Source organism: Peromyscus maniculatus, chromosome 20 (assembly GCF_049852395.1).
Source record: "Peromyscus maniculatus bairdii isolate BWxNUB_F1_BW_parent chromosome 20, HU_Pman_BW_mat_3.1, whole genome shotgun sequence".
In the NCBI taxonomy this organism is placed as follows: Eukaryota; Metazoa; Chordata; class Mammalia; order Rodentia; family Cricetidae; genus Peromyscus; species Peromyscus maniculatus.
In genome coordinates this window covers 73415249-73430786 of record NC_134871.1, presented here as the reverse complement: position 1 = coordinate 73430786, position 15538 = coordinate 73415249, and the positions used below count along the sequence as shown (strand labels likewise).

The following is a 15538-nucleotide window of genomic DNA, read 5'->3' as shown; positions in this document are numbered from 1 at the left end:
TCCCCTCGGTTCAGTTTAAGATTAGAAAGAAGCTGATCTCCTGTCCCTGCCATGCACCTCCTCCAGCACTGCGGGCTTTCTTCTCTGTCTCAGTGCCTCCTAAATCCACCAGGGCCCACTCCCCAGTGTCCAGCACCCACCTCTCTCTGTCCACTGTCCCCCCGCCCTAGTACAGGGCACTCCAGCTCCTATGAATATCCTGTCACCCTCACTGGTTAGTATTGAGTGGTATGTTGGTCCCATACCAACCCAGTAAGTTCTTCTCATAGTCTAACTTCCATGCCTCCAGTCACAGCAAAGCATTTTCATTTTTCTGCCAACAATGAAAGTGGACACCAGTCATCTGCAAACAGGCCTTTCCACCAGAGAAGCATCCCTCTCCATCCCTCTACCACATCTCAGTCCTCCCTTTGAAGGCCTTTCACCTACTTTGCAGGCCCACAATGTAGCAAGCAGAAAATGAAATCTATTTCACAAGCAGGATTGGCTTTCACCCCCATGGCTCCTTCTTTATCCTAAATGGCCCTCTTTCCCCAAGCCCGTAGTCCACCCTCATTTCAGTCACGCTCCTGAGACCCTCCTAGGCCTTCCCCTCCTCTCCCTGTTCGGCGTGTTCCCTGGACTGGACAGGATCCAAAGTCCATAACTGCCCTCCAAGTTTTCACTTCCACTCTAGTATTTTCCTCAAGGGAAAGTCTTCTCATACCCCAAAGCTCCTCCACCACTGTCTTCATCCCCTTGGGTGCTGCATACCTAAATTCCCTTCCCATCTTTTCTCATTGTGAAATCTCATTTACATCATAAATACAATCTTCCTCTCAGGCTGTGCTCTTCCACTTTCCCAGACCCTGAAACCTGCCCCAGCTTGAAAAAGTTCTTGATAGCCCCTTTTCACATGCACCCTCTGCCCAGAATTCTAGGATACCTGGATGCCCGCCAACCGATGGACTAGAACAGCGACCCGCCCAGGTCTGGCTCTCCAGCCGGAGGGGCGGCGACCCGCGCGGCCGCCAGTGCAGCCACGATGGGGTTAAGGCTCAGGACTAGGGGAAGAGGGGGCCGGGAGGGGCGGTGCAGAGCCAATCCGCAGCAGCACAGTCCTCGGGCCGAGTGGGGCGCGCCGAGCCTGGAGCTGCGAGCCGAACGCCGGGCTGGGGCCGGGGCCGGAGCGCAGCGGAGAAGGAGCGCGCCCGCCCCAGCCCGAGTCCCGCCGCCACCGGGCCCCAAGCCATGGAGCCAGATAACAGCCCACGAAAGATCCAGTTCACGGTCCCGCTGCTGGAGCCGCACCTGGACCCCGAGGCGGCCGAGCAGGTATGGGAAGGGCGGGGCAGCGAGACTCGGCGATGGTCAAGGGACCCGGCCGTGGAACCTGAATCCTTGCCTCGCCCCTCAGCCCGGCACCGCACCCCTTCTGGGACGCACTCGCCCAATTTATGAGGGGAGGGTCCTCCATCCCCTCCCCCAACGGCGGAGCCAGGTCTCCCCATCAGTGCGGGTCCCTGTGCTGGGAGTCTCCGAGAGCATCGTTCACTCCCTGCCCTGCCTTGTGGACACGACCCCTCCTCCTCTGGCGACCTTGCGTCCCCTCACTCTCAGTCAACCCCCGGAGTCTACCGGCTGGGTGTCGGCACTGACCTAAAGGGTACCGCCGGAAAGGGGGCGGCAAGTGGGAAGAAGAGACAGCTCCGCCCCTCCGACTCGTTCGCACCTGGGCCCTGAGTGTAGCACCCAGGGGATGAAGACAGCGGTGGAGGAGCTTTGGGGTGAGGGCGGGGATCTGCAAGCTGATATTTGTTCCCTTCTGCAAGTCGGAGCACGTGGGTCCTGGGTCTAACTCCTGCCCTTTCGAGTAGGGGGTGGGGGTGGGATGCGGGGCTCAGTGCTGCGGACTAGAGCGCCTAGGGCCGGGGTCCAAGCTTAGCCAGGAGCAAGCCACTAAAAGAGCTTGGCTCACCGGGTGGGAGTGCAGGGCCCTGGCCCAGCCTCCTGGCCTGGCCTATTTTTAGCTCAGAGCAGCCTGGCAGAGGCGGCAGTGTGTGAGTGAGCAGTGTGCCTCAGCGTCAGTGAGCGTATGGAAGGACTACTACCTGCAGCCTGTCTCTTTTCGCATTCGCTGGCCATGTGGAGACCAACTCATCCACAAGAGCACCCAGCTCTCACCAGGCTGGGGCTCCTGCTTCTAGCTACTCACTGCCAAGCTCCCCACCTGAGAGACTCTGACACCTCTAGGGATGGGCAAGAGAGAGAGAGGTTTCCACAATGCTCAGGCTGATTGATAGACTTGGGTGTGGATGAAAAGGGCCAACACATGTGCTCTTTGAAACTTTACTTCTCAGGGCAAGGGAAGGCCAGGTATCCTGGCCTTGGGCATCTCCAGAGCTGTAAGGTCTGGCTGGAGAGGGTGTATTGAGACCTCATACACCTGAGTGGAGGAGTGGTTTCTGTGGGCTCAAGGAACAGGCCTACGCCCTGAGACAGGTGATTAGCTAAAATGACTTCTGACCCAGGAAAGGAGGCCCAGGAGTGGGACTGTAGGAGTTAGAAGTTCTGAGAGCTGCCTCCCACTAGCAGACAGGACCTGACACTGCTTCTGTTTGGTGTTGAGGTGGGAGGGAGGAGGGCAGGCTAGCTGATTCACAGAGCTGGGGGCAAAGGAGCACGTGGGGGCGTATGACAGTGTTAAGGAGCCGGAGTGGGCAAAGAGCTGGGACTCTGCCCACTCTTTTCTAGTCTTCAGAGATCTGTCTCCTGGGCCTAGAAGTTTGCCCCCATCCTTCCTGCTGTGCTACCCCGTATGTAGGCAAAAGCCCCAAGCACAGCAGGAGCTCCTACCCCGGCCTCCATGGGGTGGATGGAGGTGGGGACAGAGTGGGAAGCTAAGCGTACAGCAGAATTAGGGTGGAGGCTGCTAACCCCCACCACAACCTTCATATGTCCTTGAGAGCTAGGAGAGGTGGGGGCAGAAACAGAAAAGAGACCTCTCTGTTGGGTACCTAGGACCCAGGGAGTCTGGCTTTCCTCCCTCCTGACAATATCACAATTCTCAAGGACTCAGGGTGCTTCAAATCTCTCTATTTAGGGCAAAAAGTCTGTTAAGGGACCTGCCCAACCTCACAGAGCCCTGCTGACCTTTTGGGCTCCCAATACAGGTGCTATGTCAAACCACTAATCCCAAATCCACCAGTCTGGGTCACTTGCACTCCTCTCCAGCAACCACCCCAAACCCCAAACCTTCCCACCCCACCCCTACTCAGTCAGAAGGCAAGTAAGGAGTCAGACCCTAGCAAAGGGGTGGTCCTACTCCCACATATGTGAAGCATCTTGTACCAGGAACAGTCAGAGACAATTCACATTTACTATTTAAACATGCACACCACACACACACACACACACACACACACACACACACACACACACACACACACGTCTGGCTCTACTGGGACCTTGAAATGTCACTAAAAACAGATGCCACCGATTTCCCCTGAAGCAAGAGGTCACTCACAGCCCGTTCCATACATGCTGTTCTTTCTTTGGGAAGAGCCCCCTCTCTGGCTCACACAGTCCCTCCTACTATTCCCACTTTCTAGGCATCTTGTCACCTCCACCCACCACTGCCAGTGGTGGTGATGCCAAGTGATAACTACGAACAGATCTAACCCTGATCATTTGGGTCCTTGCTGGACTCCTTCCTGCCTCCCCACGGCTGCCCTGAGAGCTGCAGGAGCTCTGCCCCTGTGGTGCCACTCTCTTCCAAACCTTCCCCAGAAAGGGAAAAACTGCACATCCCAAGAGTCTGAGGAATTCAGCAATAATCAACAGACAGCAGGACAAGAAGAAAAACCAACAGCAGGAGGGTGGCTGGAGTTCTGTTGGAACCCTAGCTGCCAATCAGCTCTATATTCTAATTTCCCCTGTGGCTGGCCAGGATTCTACCCCTCCTCATGTCCTGCTCACCATCAGGACCACTTCCCCTGTTCCCTGACCAATCAAAAAGCCCATGTGTCCAAGGCTAAGGAAAGTGCTGAGGAGCTGTAGTGGCCAGGGAAGAGGTGTCCTCAAGCCCTTCTTCCTTCATGATGGGTGAGCTGAGAGAGGCCTTCTGCAGACAGGTATGAGCACACAAAAGGTTAATATCTGCTTAGAGGGTGGACTAGAGGCTGAGGGAAAGTCCTCTGGCCTCTCATGTTATCTCTGACCATTGATCCAGGATGGATCAAAGGACAACAACAATTGATGATGCACAGAGTTGACAAAGTTTCTGAAAGGAAAGCTGAACAGGACAAGGGTGGGGTGGGGAGGCAGTACAGGGAAGGAAACGCGTAGATGGCCCAGGTGGCCTCTTGAGTTCCTAAGAACAGCTCATCCCTGAATGAGCCAACAGTACTCTCAGGTTAACCTGACACTTTCTGAGGGATGTACAGAGTTGGCCTGAGTGGTGTTCCTGGTTAACCTGACCTTTTACTCCTCCTCCCCTAACCCAGATTCGGAGGCGCCGCCCCACCCCTGCCACACTTGTGCTGACCAGTGACCAGTCATCCCCAGGTAACCCAAAGGACACATGCCTGGAAGAAGGGGGTCCCTGCAAGAGGGGATGGGTGCTAGAAAGGAAGGGCAGACTTGAGTAGTAGACATTTACCCCATGCTGCCTCAGCAGGACTTATTTTGTTTTTAGAAAGATGGAGCTGTGCTAGGAGGGGAGGGAACCACCTGGTTCCTAAGCCCTCCAGGAACTGGGATGGCCGACTAAGTGCAGGTTGCTGTGGCGACAGCCTTCTAGGTTTCTCCAGCAACTGCGATGTCACTATCCACACTCCCAAATGCAGTGACAGCTGTGAGGGGGAGAGACCGCCTCCATCATCTAGCATCAGGTCTCCAGGGGGTAAGGTTAGAAACAGCTCAGGGAGCAGATGGGATTCTGGTCACCAGAGTCCCCACCAAGGTCTGGAGAATGTCAGAGGAGCTTGGTAGGTGTGAAAAAGAAGTGACCAGGCTAGTCTGAAATCTGGGATGCCCCCAACTTCCATAAATGATGCACATCTGTGGGCCTAATCAGAACAAGTTTGTTATTCTCTCTCAGGCAGCCCTGCTCCTGTGAAAGCTCAGTTCTGGCTTTGGGGGTGAAAGAATAACTGGGAGGAGAAAGAGACCTGGATGCTGCAGAGAAGGGAAAAAAACAGGACCCCAAATCTGCCTTCACAGACCTCAAAGCCTGAGGCTAGGATGCAGGCTTAGCCTGGCCACAGGGCCTAAGTCTTGACAAAGCCAAGCAGCAGTGCAGGGGGATCCAGAGAGAGCAGGCTCCTGGGACAGCTCAGAGCAGAGGTGACTGCAGAGTCCCTTCTCCTTAAGAACTCAGGTCTTTGGGAACTACCTGGGTTTCCTGCTCTTATCACTGTTTTTGTTGTTGTTGTTGTTTGTTGCTGCTGTTGTTGTTGTTGTTGTTGTTTCCTATTTTCCTCCAGAGATAGATGAAGACCGGATCCCCAACCCACTTCTCAAGGTGAGCTGGTCCCTCCCACTCAACCCAGCACTGAAAAGTCAAACCCTGGTCCTCCAGTTCTAGGATGTGGCTCATTGAGAGAGAGCACCCACTTAGCATATACAGGCCCTGTGTAAGCTCCCCAGAACCCAAAGCAAAAACTGTGTTCCCTACCAGTAAGGCCTTTGATGCCCTATTCCATGCTCCCTGGCCCAAAAGGTGTGGGAGTACCTCTACACACGTTCCACCTCCTCTCACACACAGTCTCCATGTTCAACCTCGTGGAAACAGCTAAAAAATAGGAATCTTCTCTTTCTCCTGAAACCCACCTGCCCTGATTTCTAATCCAAAAGCATGCCAAGGCAGAGGAGGAGGGTGGGAAGGGCTGGCACCCATCTAGACTCTGTGTCCTTCACAGTCCACTTTGTCAATGTCTCCACGGCAACGGAAGAAGATGACAAGGACCACACCCACCATGAAAGGTTTGGCATCTCCTTTCCAATTTCCCTTCTGCCTGAAGCTGGGGAGTAAATCTAGTAACCCTTTGCAGGGAATCCTTGGGAGGTCACTGGAGTTGCCTTTATTTGAGTGGAGCTGTTGCTATGTGAAGGAGTCTCTTGTGGCCTTGGTGAAACTAATTCATAGCCCAAGCCTGAATACCACCTCCTCACGATGGCAGATAAATAGCACATGTGACGTCATCAGCATAGCACATGGAAAGTACTATATTCCTTGAGTCCAAATTGAGGCTTTTCTCCTGCCCCTAGGGAGACCATAGATCCTAGTAAATTAGGAGTGTCTGTGTACTTGAAGGCTCTTTCTCTCTCCTTATTGCCCAGCTAATGTTCCTCGATGTTTAGATCTCAGTGCATCGGAAATTCAAGCACCCAGCAATGTGCACAGACCAATTGGTGGGGCTACTGAATTTGGGAGAACCCCGCAAGGGAGATTTTAGGCAGTCGTATCCAATGTTTCCTCCTTTCTCTATGCCCCTAGAGCTCCAGACGATGGTTGAACATCACCTAGGGCAACAGAAGCAAGGAGAGGAACCTGAGGGAGCCACTGAGAGCACAGGGAACCAGGAGTCCTGCCCACCTGGGATCTCAGACACAGGCTCATCGTCAAGGCTGGTTACCCCTGGGATAGCACAAAGTATGTACAAGCCTGGAAGGGCCCCAGAATGCAGTTTCCCAGCCTTGCAAGAAGACAGCTTTACCCACTGGGGGAAGGGGAGGAGTCTCAGCCTGGGAGAGATGGAGTAGCAGCCTAAAGCCCAGTCAGGGACATGGATGTATTGCACATATCACGTGTTTGAATCACTTTGTCTTACTGTAAGCTACCACCTTGGACTCCAAAGATCTTGTTGTGGCTGAGAAATGAGGAAAAAACCCACCACATTGGAAACAGTATTTGGCCCTGCAGTGGAGCCAGGACTACTTGCACCACTGGCCAGTTTACCAACAGAGCTGGCGTCTATTTCACTGGGGTTGCCTTAGAGTCTTCCAATGAGTCTGGCTCAACACCTGATACAAACAAATCCTTCAATACAGAGAATGTAATGCTGATGGTGATAATCCACAGCCACAATCCCAAATGTATTCCAGAATTTATATCATTTCCAACTGTGTGAAAGTGATACAGTGCACATACTGTGTGTTACATAACATACCCAGCAGAGCATCCTGTAATCAAACACATGCCTTTTCTACAGTCCAGTGAATGGTCACACAGAGTGGGATAAGTAACAATATAGCCTCAAAGCAGTTCATGTCAGACTTAGCCTCATTTGAGTTTATACTCTAATTTTTTTTTAACTTTTTAGAGTGTTTGGGGTTTTGCTTTGTTTTATTTTTCAGTCTCTGGTTACAGGAGAAAAAAGATAGTGAAGCTATCATAGTAACTGTGATCAGAGAAACCCTGGGTTGCAGGGCCAATCTGTTCCCAGTGGGTCTTGGGGCTCCTTCTCAACAGCTGCAGCCCTTAATAAGGGACGGCTCTCCCTCCACCACCCACTTTCCCTCCCTAGAACCTGCAGAATCCACCCCCAAGAATCAGGAGCAATGTGGTGTGCAGCCCAGCACAGAGGACACTTCAGCCCACATGTCACCACTGGATTCCCAGGGAGCCAGCTTGGTAAGCCCAATGGGCTGGGATTTGGGCTTGCAGGAGACCAGGTTGTAGGGCCTTGTATTTAGAACCAGCGGAGTAGACAAAGGAGCAGCTTTATTTAGTCACTGAAAAGTTAGCCTCTGTGGTAAGTGGCCACATATCTCCTCTGACAAAGAGAGAGGGATTAAGTAGCTGCAGGAAGGATTAAATCAAGAGTTTGTTGGGTATACCTTCTGGAACAGGTGATGCAAGTAGGCCATGGGTTTGATTTTATTTTTTTAGTAAAGGGCAGTTGGAGCCAAAGTATTATGGACTAAGAGCAGAGATACTTCCCAACACCTGCCTAGAAGAGAGAGGGTTCAGACTGAGATCCACAGCAAAAGCTGCCTCAGACAGTGGATAGTTGGGGTGACCAGAGGGAAGGAAGAGCCTACAGCCCTTCAATCACCTTCCCTTTCCTTCCCTGCAACAGGTCTGAAAGGAGTTGACATCCTGGGATCACCACTGCAGTGTGGAAACTCATGGACACTGGATGTTTCTTAATCTCTTGTTTTTAAAAGTGATAAATTTGGTGTTAGGTCCTTGGTGCTTTCCTTCTTTCCAGCCTGGGGATCCCTTCCTCCCTCAGCTCTTGTCGGCACTCCACAGCCCCCACTCTCAGGACCAACTAGGGAAGGAATTAGGGAAACTGGCAGAAGCCTTGCCTTTACTTTCATAAAGAGAAATGGGAGTCTGGAAGTCAGAGGTCACCTCAAGGCTTTCCTATCTTACTGAGGAAAGCTCTGCCCACATAGCAGGGCTGCACTCTGGGAGACTGCTGCTCTAAAACAGATAGCTAGGACTGTGCTATGGCACCGTCTGCTGGACATAAGTGGGAAGTGCACATTGTCTCTAGACCCCTGAGAAAGAAGTATTTGGAATTGTCTGGCCTCCAATTCTGTGGCCACTATTTCTTATTCCAGCCTGATAGGACAGATTTCCTGAGAACGCAGTGGCTAGAAACCCAAAGAGCCACCTCACCCCTTGTCCTACACACTAAGGTCAGGGTAAAACTAACACCATGCACAGATGGAGAAATGGCCTCTGGTCCCAGCCAGGCGTCTCATGATGCTGATTCTGATTCTCCCAAAGAATTAAAGAGAGTAAGGGAAAAGGCAAGATTCTTTCATGCTGTTTGCTGCAGCAGTGCCATACAGCCAAAAAAAGCATAGCCTGGGTACCAGATAGGCTTCACCTGGGTCTCCCTCCAACACTCAGGGAGAATACCATGCCAGAATTACATCTACCTCAGAAGAAAACAACTATAAAGACACATGAGAGAACTTGTACCTTGTGAACACCACACACATCCAGCTGGTCTCCCTTTATTGATCTCTGGCTATATCAGGGGCCTGGGAGACCAAAAGCATGGGGGAGTCACATGCGGTTCAGAGTGGCAGGTCTAATGACCATGGAGATGGACTTCACGAGAACAGGGCCCACTGTACAAATGCATGGCTGGTATTTACAAGAAAGGAGGAGGCAGTCACCTGGACTTGGCCTTTTCTTGGGTGAGGTGGGGCAAGGAGCCTGAGGACAGGAAGAGGCTCTGCCTGGCTGCACTTGCTCTGTGTGCTTCAGGATACAGCAGCCCTGAACCCCTCCCCATCTGCCTTTCACCCACCAGAAGCCCAGAGAGGGGAATCTCATGGTGGGCCAGTGTTGGGAGAAGGGAGGCAGGAAGGACCCACTCTGTGCAACATGGATTACTGGGTAATACCTCACCCCACTTACACCGGGGCCAGCTGTATTTTCCTTCCTTTGCTCATAAGATACATCCTGAAGGAAGACCTCAAAGCATTTACAGACATTGGTCGGATGAGAGCCTCCTAGTCCCCAGGGACAGAAAGGAGGCAAAGGGCCAGAGACCCAGGTAGGGCAGGTGACAAGCTTCTCAAGCCCAGACCAGCCCCACGTTCTTGGGGACCCCAGGGAAGTCTTCCTGCAGACAGAATCCCGATGGCTCCTCTCCTCTCCCAGCCACTGTCTGGGCATCAGAGAGAGGGAGTTTGCATGGGAGTGGGGCCGAAGCAGTGCAAGTCTAGGGTCAAGAGGATGTCCCCCCCCTCACCCTAGGGAAGTACTCGAAGGGACACCTGCCCTTCCCATGCAGGGCTTTGAAAACTGCCAGCCTCCTATCCTATTATGGCCCTTCCTTGGGAAACAGTAAGGGAAACCCAGACCTGCCAGCTAAGATCTGGGGTGGGGGCTGAGGGAGCCCCCAAAATGTATTGCTTAGAAACTTGGAGGCAAGAAGGATGGGGAGGGCCAAGGGGGCTGGCATCTCTGACCCTCCCCTCCAGGCCATAGGAAACCTTCAGGAAGCTCACCCCTCCCAAGTAGCCACCTGGCCAGGAAGGGAGTCCAGAGGCAAGGGGTGGGCACAGTGACCACTGGGGGCATGTGGTTCCCCAGGCTTGTGTCCCATTGGGTATTGGATGGGGAGGGGAACTTCCCCCACCCCACCAGCTCCAGCATTTGGCTTTCAGTTGGGCTATCTCTCCCACGACCAACACACTCCCTTGAAGCAGATGGGGGAACCAGTCCTGATGGATAGTGGTAATGACATCGAAGACTTTGGACTCAATGAGGACCTGTGGAAAGAAGGAGACACTTCAGTGTTCTGTTCTTGAACTTCATCTCTAACCTGATCTTTCTTCTGCAAATCCCACCCAGTCCTCCCTTGGTCCCCAGAATAGCTGAATACTAATGCCCTTCAGATGTATGGCTATGAGCTGGGCTGAAATGTCATATTTATTCACTTGCCCTCACTGAGCCTTGTGCCTAGACTGGTGCCTGTTCCCTAATTTCACAGAGCCTAGCACATGTGTCACCCTGTCTGTGCTGTTCTTTCCTTTCTTTCTTCAAGGAAGAACTGGGACCAAAGAAGGTCCAGGAGCCCCTTGCTTCCCACCCATGCCCTGGCTCAGTCTTATGCCTCCAATTCTCTGCTTTGTTGCCTGGAAAAAGAAAGAACATCCTACTGAGCAGAGAGCCCAGAGATGGGCCACCTGAAGCCAGACTGGCTTGGCTGCCCTCCTGCCCCCTAGCTCACCTGGACAGCCCCCAGTTCTCTAATCCAGATTCCCATTCTGGTTGTGCTCATCTTCTGCAGGGGAGGGCGGGGCCTCTTCCTCACAGGGGGATAGTTCATCAATGGACATCTGGTTGGTGATGCCTACAGAGGGTTCCAAGGAAGCTGAGGTTAGGCCAAGAAGTAGTTTCTCCAGAGCCAAGGTGTATGTGAAGAAAATAAGAGGACTGACTTTCATCTACCACCTGCCTCTAAGCTGAGCTGCCTCCACCCATCCATCTCACATGAAAAACTCACAGCCCTTGCTCACAGTGCAGCCAGAACTACCGAGTAACCCAGATCTCCAGGGGTACCATTTGGAGATAGCCACAGCGTGCAAAGAGTCCACCCGTGATGTGCACAGGGCCCCAGGGCTTAGAATACAGTGGATGTCCCTATCACCTCTCCAGCTTTCATTCTAGAACAGCCCAAACCAACCAGCCAGCCTTTCATGGGGCCGCCTATTTCAGTCTGACTGGCTCCATTTCCAACTCTAGGAGTCAGAGTTGCCTGGGACTTAACAAAAAGTAGACTGCTGTAGCACTGCCAGCCAGCCCTGGGATGTTCACACACACACACACACACACACACACACACACACACACACACACACACACACACAACACCCACCACTTGCTGCCCGTTCCTTCCACTTCTGTTTGTTCTCCTGAATGTACTTGATCCAGGTGGAGCGGAAACTGACCACATCAGGGTTGGGGTCTCCTACGTCTACATCTAAAGAAGGCTGGCGCCACTGGAAGCTAGAAACAAAACCCCATACAAACCCCCAGTTCCAGATGTGAGACCCAGCCCTCTTCAGAATCCAATTCTTAGCCCTCAGCATGGAAGAGATGGAAGATCAGGAAAAGGTTGAGGCTGTAGTCCTCTTCTTTTCCCTCTTCTAAATACCCCCAAATCCTTGTCTATCTTCCCATAATTGCACCCCTCCCTCTCCACACTTAGTCTCCTGGTAGAAGGAAAACAGAAACAAGATTATCTGAAAGACAGCTTAGACCCTTAAGGGAAAAGTAATATAGGGAGCCTAGGTATGAGCCACACCCCTCTAGTCTCATCCTTCTGTGACTTTCAAACTTGAAGCATCCCACCTCCCTCCTACCCTCCCTCCCACCTAGGCTGTATCTTTTCTCCTGAAAGAATCCTCTTTGTGCAACCAATGAACTAGGACATATGGTTACCCCAGCCACAGTCACCTAGGCTGACTTTTAGATTTGGAATCATCATCTGCCAAGGGCTGGACACTCTTCTCTGCCACATCAGTCAGCACAGAGAAGGTGGGCTCCACAATGAAGTCAATGAAACCTGCAGGAAAGGGGCAAGCAGCAAAATGTCTCACTTGGAGGACTAGGCAGAAGCAAGAATCTCATGGTTGTGAGCCCTGGCTGCAAGTAACAAAGCCTAGAGAAGTGACCTGGAGCTAGAACTTTCCCACTGGGGACAACTTGGAGACAATATCTCTGTGAGCCCAAAGAGACTCTTCTAATGCAGCTCCAGGTATCTGTCACAGAACCCCACATCCAGCCCAGCATCCTTGCCTCAACAAGAAGAACAGTTTGGGAACTTGGAGGCTTAGAACAAGCCTGGCCAGGCCCAGACAGCTCCTTTCCTCTTCCCCCTCAGACTCACCTATCTGGGACTGAGCCACCAATGTGGAGGTACGATCACAGAGTGGAGAGAAGGGCAGCCCCAGCTCTGCTTCCTTGTCACCCTGGGAAGAGAAGATGCCTCGGGGTTGGGAGGGCTGGGGAGATAAGTGGCTGCAATGGAAGAAAAGGACACTACCCTTTGACCTGGAAATGAGGGGTGAACAGAGATAACCAGTATCCAGCTCTTGGGTAGAGACTTGACCCCACAGGCTCGGGATCAATTCAAGAGTGAAATAAAAGGTAGCCAGGTGGAGCTCTGGAGTAGCTGTGGGAAGCTTGCATATCGGGGGTAGGAAGGCTCCATTGGCAGGGTTACCTGGCGGAAGAACTCTTCCATTAGGGCCTTGGTCCAGCGGCTGTGGACTGACCACTGCTTGGTTGGATGACTGATGTCAGCAGCGTGAAGCAGAAGAGATAGGGCCTTGGACTTGTCAATCCTGGTTAGGGCAGATGTTAAAGAAAGGGAAACTGGTCTTTTAGGAAAAGGAGACCTTGGCCATTCTCCAACTTTCAGTCACACAAACACTCCTTTTCACATAACTCTAAATAGTCTGCATACATGCAAACTCATCTGTATGTATAGATGTAGAAGCACAGATCAGTAGCTGAGAACCCAAGCTCTTAGAATCAATGGGCGTGAATTTGACTCCCCCTCATATCTACCACCCACTATTGTGAGACACTAAACAAGTTACTGAAAACATCCATAATTCATTTTCTTCAAGCCAAAAGTGAAAATAATAAGCCTACCACATATTGAGTTGTTCTGAGAATTAAATGATTTATAACAAGTATTTCAAGATGTCTGACATGTAATATGCACTCAGTGATATTATTTACAATGGAATCATCATGATACTTGTCATTAACTGCCCCCCCACAACGATGTCTCACGGTGACCCCACAATCCCCATTCAGACACCATACACACAGATCAACACACAATTCTAGGACACAATCACTTCTCTCTTACTCATACTTATACATTCCCAGCCACTTCTCAACAGCATTAGATAGAATTATAACATTTGTTCTGTCTTTGTTTTGTTCTTTTTTAACCTCATACAACTCTCCCAGTGGCCTTTAAAACAGGAGTTAGTGTGAAAGGAGGCACTTCACTGTTGGCATTTCAGATAAGGACAAGTGTCCAGAAAAAACAAATGTATTTCCCAACATTCCAGAGTAATCCTGCCCTGCAACTACAATAAAAACCCCTATCCAGACCCCCAGCCAATGCTCCATCAGACCCATTAGATAAATCCAAGCCCATGTTCACAAATACCACACACACCCATGTACACGCAAATGAGTGCCTGGAGCCAGAAGTGTCTCTTAACCAGGTAAGAGCCTAGCACAGCAACTGTCCAGTGTACATGCTGCTTCACAAGACCCTCCCTCTGGCCTGTCCCTACCTATACCCTTCCATGTGCTACCTTTCCAGCTGCTGCAGGGCTGTCTTCATGGACTTCACTTGCTGGAAATGGCAGGACATGTCTGTGGCCAACACCATCTCAATAACCAAGGCCCGAAGTTCTCTAAGTGGACAGAGAGAGAAGGGACTGGTCCTCTCAGCACTAGGCAGGACTAAAGGATATGGGGAAGAAGGCTGGGATAAGGGTGTCAGGGATGCCATATGCTGGCTCTGCTCACACAAACTCATCCTTGGTGAGATTGATAAAAATGTTCATCTCATCGTCCTGCATCATTCGAAAAACAGAGCTGATGTGGTGATTCTCCAGCACCGAGCGATCGTTGTATAGGATGGCACATTCTGACCTGTAAAGCTGTATGTCATGCCCAACCCCCTATAAAGCTGGCAACCTTGGCCCCTCCTGCCCCCACCATGCCCCATTGCTCACTTGGTCTGGATGTGGAAGCTGTTGGTTGTGCCTGTGTGCTCATAGTCATGGATGGCTGCAGCAAAGATGATGGCCAAGACCTCAATCTCTGACAGGCAGTGCTAGGGAAGAGGAAGAGGATGAACTTGGACTAGCCCTCTGCCAGTCACTGCCCAGACACCTTCCTCACAACTACAGCACTCCATCTATCATCAAAGCTAGCCATATGTTTCAGCTCTCAGAATGACCAGAGGCCTTCCTCTGTCCTCATCAGTCATATGCCCACTACACCCCATCATGTGTCCCCAACAGTGCCCAAGAAGTATTGGTACACCTGGGAATTCTCTGGATGAAGTTAATGCAATTTGACTCTGAAGCTATTGGGACACCAAGGAAGCAGGAAGCAGGATTAGGAAAAGGGCACTGAGAGAGCAGCCAAGACTTCCTAGTTCTGGATCCACAGGATCTGAACAGCAGGAGCATGACTAGGCACCTACCACCATGCCTGTGCGGAGCAGGAAGCAGTGGACTGTCTGGGTAACATCAGCTGCGTGGATCTGGTTGTGGTAAGGGTTCTTATATTTCCCATAGCCTGTCTCCAAGGCCTCCAGGAAACTCATCAGAAACACAGTGGGAATCTGCAGGAGTGGGAAGAATGGAGACATCAAGGATCTACAGGAGTGATAAGATGGGCAATCCCAGCATTCTTTACAAGGTAGTCAGGTGTAATGATGCCCCCTGTAATCTCAGCACTTGGCTAAGGCAAGAAGGTTTGCAAGCTCCAGGCCAAGGTGAGCTACACAAGGAGAGCTTCTCAACCCCACTTCACCCACCTACCCTCTCCAAAAAGAATTGGGTATGGCCCAGAGAACTATTACAGGCTCTGATCCCAAGAGAATAGGGCTCAGATTCAGGATCTACCACCTGCAGCCTGTGTGACCTTGGGTAATCCACATGCCTCCCTACTTGCAAAATAAAGATAATACCACCTACCTGGGATTTAATGAAAAAAGTACAAGGCATTTAGTAAGTACTCTCTAAAGAATATCTATAATTATTATTATTTCCCTGGAGATTTCTAAGAGAAGGAAAAAAAGCCTCCCTCCTACCTTCCAACTACCTGCACCATCCCCTAATCCAATACCATAGAGAAGGCTCAGAAGCAAAGGAAGAATAAGGTGAGCTGCAGAGCACCCTCGAAGCAGATGTGGAGCACCTGCTGCTCTGAGAAGCCTTCCTTGACCACCTCCACTCCACATATGCCAATGAGCAGCCCACCAGGCCCACAATATTTACACACATACACACACACCCCAAGAGCCACTGTCTCATG

At 51.5% G+C, this 15538-nt stretch overlaps 2 protein-coding genes across 5 annotated transcripts in view; one reads left to right on the top strand and one right to left on the bottom strand.

The window, feature by feature from the left end:
* Positions 1-1095: 1095 nt before the first annotated feature.
* Ppp1r1a (protein phosphatase 1 regulatory inhibitor subunit 1A) lies at positions 1096-8172 on the top strand. Of its 2 annotated transcripts, none has more exons than XM_006981789.4 (7): positions 1096-1314; positions 4485-4545; positions 5466-5503; positions 5901-5964; positions 6479-6634; positions 7509-7615; positions 8064-8172. In XM_006981789.4, exons 1-7 carry the CDS (start codon positions 1231-1233, stop codon positions 8067-8069), a joined length of 516 nt encoding a protein of 171 aa, XP_006981851.2. In that variant the 5' UTR covers positions 1096-1230; the 3' UTR covers positions 8070-8172. The 2 variants fall into 2 exon arrangements, with proteins under 2 accessions (XP_006981851.2, XP_076413104.1); XM_076556989.1 differs by having other exon boundaries at positions 1111-1314; positions 5472-5503.
* Positions 8173-8914: 742 nt separating this feature from the next.
* Positions 8915-15538, bottom strand: part of Pde1b (phosphodiesterase 1B) — a 28861-nt gene continuing 22237 nt past the window's right edge. For all 3 annotated transcript variants that reach the window (XM_006981790.4, XM_076556988.1, XM_006981791.4), the window contains 10 exons: positions 14703-14843; positions 14227-14327; positions 14018-14143; positions 13801-13902; positions 12684-12804; positions 12348-12429; positions 11915-12023; positions 11334-11464; positions 10686-10808; positions 8915-10224 (listed from right to left, as the gene is read on the bottom strand). In XM_006981790.4, the coding sequence (XP_006981852.1) occupies positions 10705-10808; positions 11334-11464; positions 11915-12023; positions 12348-12429; positions 12684-12804; positions 13801-13902; positions 14018-14143; positions 14227-14327; positions 14703-14843 (1017 nt within the window). In that variant the 3' untranslated portion in view covers positions 8915-10224; positions 10686-10704. The remainder of the gene's footprint in view (positions 10225-10685; positions 10809-11333; positions 11465-11914; positions 12024-12347; positions 12430-12683; positions 12805-13800; positions 13903-14017; positions 14144-14226; positions 14328-14702; positions 14844-15538) is intronic.